Here is a 4773-nt window from a genome sequence, read left to right as displayed (position 1 = left end):
CGCTACCTGTTCAACATGCCAACGGCCCATCGTCACCCAGGATGTCGAGAACACATCGCACCCTTGCCAGAATGACGGTGGAGCTCCAGTGGATGATGATGGTGCGGAGGATGTTGAAGATGAAGACGATGATACCCTTGGCACAGGCTTACCTGCAGATAGGAAGGCCAGACTTGCGCGACTGTTCAAAACTAACAATGAACTGGCCGGATCTCGGAATCGTAGTGCCATAGCCCCTCGCTCGATCGGAACGCACCTTCTACTCGAACATGACCTTACTGCAGACATCAACAGTTCAGGTCCAATTGATTCACAACGTTCTGGATCGGCCTCTGCATCTCGTAGGCGAGTTTCCAACTGGCATCTTGGAAGCAACAAACGCTTTCCACGTCCCATCGCACCAGTCGCCCTGGCTGCATATAACGGTCGACGATGGCTTGAGGATGAACTCACATTCGATGATTATGAGGGTGGACCGACAATAGAAATGCTAAGATCTCCGAGGGAAAACAATACCTTGATGACATTCCAGGCTGGAGGGATGCAGGTGTCCACTGCGTGGTTGGACTGGGTTGATCATGGTTATAGAATCACCCGAAGCGCATTCCACAATTTCTATCAATGTGACCCTATCGCAACTATGGACCACATCATGTCAATCGGCACCACCGCCTCCTATGATGCTTCAAAACAGATTCCGGATCGTGTAACAGGCGCATATACCCTGGAGCGACTGGGTTTGGATGAGGGTGGACGGCACACACAGGTCACAGATGTAGAAATACTTTCCCCCTCTCAGATCATCGACTTTGCACACTACGATCCACCACTCCATGATGAGTGTAGGTTCGGACATGACGCCTTTGTCCGTGGCCACGCCAGCCATCGCTATGGAGAAGGACCAGCATTTTATGTGGACCTCGAACAAGATGCAATTAAATTTTCGGAAGATGAGATAGAGAGATCGGTGGACATAGACAGCATCATATGGACTACCAAAACATTCCGATGCACAGGCAGCGTTGGGATCTATGTCACGCCACCATTTCAAACGAAACCTGGGATCTACAAGCACAATCACACATATGTAGAGATCACAATTCCACAGTCGGAAGAAGACGCAAACACTCCTGGTGGGAGGACTGAATGGCTATCCAAACGAATGCCGATGTCTGCCATTCCTCACGCCTGCATTGGGCGCATATCATCAGCTGCCTCAACACTCAATCTTTACATCGCATTCCCAAGGATGATTCACAAACACCCAGTGAATGGTCGGAGAATCACGCTGATCCCACAGGAGGTACAGGACATCTTTTGGGACAGGGTGTTGCTTCCATCTATAGGAGACTGCACCGATGTCAGCTGGCAGCCGTACCTGAAATACACATTGGAGGAGGCACGATACAAGGCAAAGGGAGCAGGGAGGCGCCAAGGAGGATGGACACCCCCCAAATCAATTCCACTGTCAGATGACGACTTCAGGGACGTACAGAACCGCATGCATGATCGAATTCGCGATGGTGAGGCTGAGCTCAGCATGTATGGCTCTTTGTTTTTCATTCTGGAGGGCAAGGGGATAAAGCTACTTACGAAGGATGGACAACGAGGGCGCTTTGGAGGTCCAGAAGAGGCCCTTTGCAGCAACCTCCCTGACCTCGACTGGCCATACATGATAGACAGGAGCCACGGCGAGCTGTTGGTGGATGTTGGTATCTCATTCACACCTCACTCCCCAGATGTCCCAGTCGTTGGAGTATGGAGATTAGATGCTTTGGAAGCATCATTCGGAGCAGGGGGTTACAAGAGAGGCGAGATCCATCATCACAACACACTCTCAAGATATGGTGCGCTGCAGGCAGAGATGCAGCAGGAGAGATCACAGCAAACCCATATCGCATTCAGGAGCACCTACAATCTCTACTATGAATCCATCCGAACAAACAACAACCAGGTGAACTTCGCATCGGACAGTGATGCCTACAAGCTTGCACCATCCTATATGGCTGAATGCTTCCAAATATGCAAGGTGATCGATGGTTGTAGGGGAAAAACATATGGAGTGAGGGATGAATATAGGGTGAGCGGCCAGGCGGCCAGAATAATTCTGGATAATATAGAAAGCAAGGTCAGTCAGTCATCCATGGTGCATCAATGAGTCGCAAGGGGGCTGAATCATGTCTTTGTGTTGACAATTCATTTGCAGGCGATGGAATATCTGCAGTCTGATCCAATCCTGTGGATACCATCGAAAATCTGGTTCGAGTTCATGAAGCGCAGGGTGCGGGAGATTCAAAGGACGCAGATTGCTATTGTCAAAAAGAATCCTCCCAATCTCGGCATCCTCACTGGCCTGCTCAACCACATGCTTCGTTCGACAACATCTACCCCGATCATCTATGATTTTCACGTCCGTGAATCACTTGCCCTCCTCGAATACAGAAATGTACTGGAGACAGCAGGGATGTTTTTCCTGCAGGAATTTGATGTCGGCAGCGATGCATGCCTGGACGCAGTGCAGCAAGTCGACGATGTGAATGTGCTGGCTATTATGGGTGTTAATGCCAAGGCTCAAAGGGATAGAGCAGTGGGAAGGCTGGAGTCTTTTCAAAGTACTGAGCCGGAGCTGGAAGACTATCCTCTCGGCCGAAAACCAACTTGGAATCGACTCAAAGCTGTTGTGGCCAGTTCACCTGCCACAATCATGAGACCATGGGCATGGTCATCCTGGTTATCGAACACAGGACTGTCCGTCGGACGATTATTCATCATGTTCACAAAGCACGTTTGGCTAATGCTCACACCCGAGGTCTTGAAGGGAATCAGACCACACCCAAACTCACTCCAGGAGGCCATGAAATGCTGGACAATAACAAGCGTCGACGACACCCTAGCTGCGGTCACATTCGAAGCCTCCAATGCTGGGCTGCATGACCATACAGGTGTCACTCCTGGTCGGATGGGTCCAAGGTCAAGAGCATTTGTGGACAGGTGCTCGCTATTCTTTCCTGACCCTGATGCACCACATAAAAACAACACCCAATGGTCCACGCTATGGGAGGGAGATGGATACATAGCAGAGTTCCACAGGATAACAGCGACAATGGGCGAGGATCAGCGCACATTGCTGAAGCAAGGATTAACCGAGATATTTTCGGACATCCACTGTCTTCCTGCGAGTGGTACAAGGGTTTGGACGCAACGCAACGATGCCATCGTGTTCATGACAAACCCTGCATTTTATAAGATTGACTGCATTGGAAGGGGGGGCAACAGTCAGAAGAGAGCCACAAGGGCACGTCGTACAACAAAGCTGATCAAGGGAAAGCGCGTATTCGCAGCTGATCTGATGGACTCACATCCCTTCGACACTGATGGTAATCTGAGAAGGAAAACAGAGAGGCAAAAGCGTCGGGAGTTTCAGAAGAAAATGACATTGGCAAAGAGAAACAAGAGGGTGCCCCCTCCCCCACGGCCTCACAAGTGCAGGCCTTTCCCAATGGCAGGAGACGAAGAAATGGATGTTGATTAGTATATAAATATAAGTGGAGTAGAGTATAGATGTAGCTCCAACACCGCTGAGGACAGAACCTAGTGTATCTACTTACCCCATGGTTGTCAATTTGCCATGTTCATTCAACCTGATATCAACCAAGATCACCATGGTCTAAGCCAAAGGTCTGCTCGTGTTATTATTACCACAGATGTTCACTGGAATCATTGCAAAGGGTCGATCCAGTCACTCTGGGCTTCTGACAAGTATGATTGCGATCACTGTTCTCGTAGTATCTATTCACAACGAGCAGGTTACTGACTAAGTGATGTGAATATCACCAAAACATATATTGAATAAATTTACAAGATGATTAGCAACAGGCTGGGTATATGTAGACTCTTGTGGACAGATGATCCAACATCTTGATGTTGTGTCTATTACTAAAAGCTACAGTACTCTGGTGGGGTGTCGGTGATGAGCAATGAAAATCCAGGAGCTCGTGGATGGACAGTCAGAGATCAAAGATGTATATCACATCCCCAAAATCTGCGCTCTGATTAATGGCTATTATCTAAACCAGTGGAAGAGTCCGATAGTAATTCCAATTTGGAACAGAAGTAATGGATTGTGGTCACTTCTTTGAAGAAGTATTTATTGATCACGAGAAGCCAACACAATGTAAAAGTAACCAACATGTTACATTAACGAGAATGGAATCCGGAGCTTTGTTCTAACACTACAGTTCAGATGATTACTCTGAGTCAAGTCAATGATTGATGCCCATTCCAATAACATCAGTCAAATTGTGATGGAGCTACACAGAGGGACATTTGCAAAGCAAAAGGCAGCCAAGAAGCCAACGTTGGTGAAGTCCGAGGTCTCGGGCATCCTTTGTATGTGTGAAGGCAAGGTTTCTGGACCCTTGTATGAGAGGCATGGCAACACAGACAAAAAGGATTTCAGAGTCCTTAGATTTCACCAACTTTCGCTTCTTGGCTGACTGTGGCTTGTTAAATGTCTCTCTTTGTAACTCCATCACAGCACTCTTAGAGTACTTGGTAATTGTCTCTCAAATGTCCATAGATATCAAATGACAACTGTGGATGGTGCGCGGATGATCACTCTGAGTCAATGGCTGATCGCCATTCTGATGGTATCAGTGAAGGGGATAGTTTCGGACATCCTTTGTGTGTGTGAAGGCAAGGAATCTGGGGCACCTTTTCTGCCTGCATCTACGTCAACAACAAGCAGCTCACAAAATATGGTGTGAAGGGAAC

General features: G+C 48.2%; 1 protein-coding gene across 1 annotated transcript; it reads left to right on the top strand.

The window, feature by feature from the left end:
* Window positions 1-337: 337 nt before the first annotated feature.
* On the top strand, window positions 338-3532 carry EDB91DRAFT_1066083 (uncharacterized protein; the record flags this gene model as incomplete). Its single annotated transcript, XM_041314806.1, has 2 exons — window positions 338-2128; window positions 2207-3532. Coding segments are annotated over 2 exons (3117 nt in total), but the record flags the coding sequence as incomplete, so codon positions are not given.
* Between the last annotated feature and the right edge of the window lie 1241 nt (window positions 3533-4773).

Source organism: Suillus paluster (genome assembly GCF_016628075.1).
Source record: "Suillus paluster strain FC165 chromosome Unknown EDB91scaffold_389, whole genome shotgun sequence".
Lineage (NCBI taxonomy): Eukaryota > Fungi > Basidiomycota > Agaricomycetes > Boletales > Suillaceae > Suillus > Suillus paluster.
This window is presented reverse-complemented; position numbering and strand designations above follow the sequence as displayed.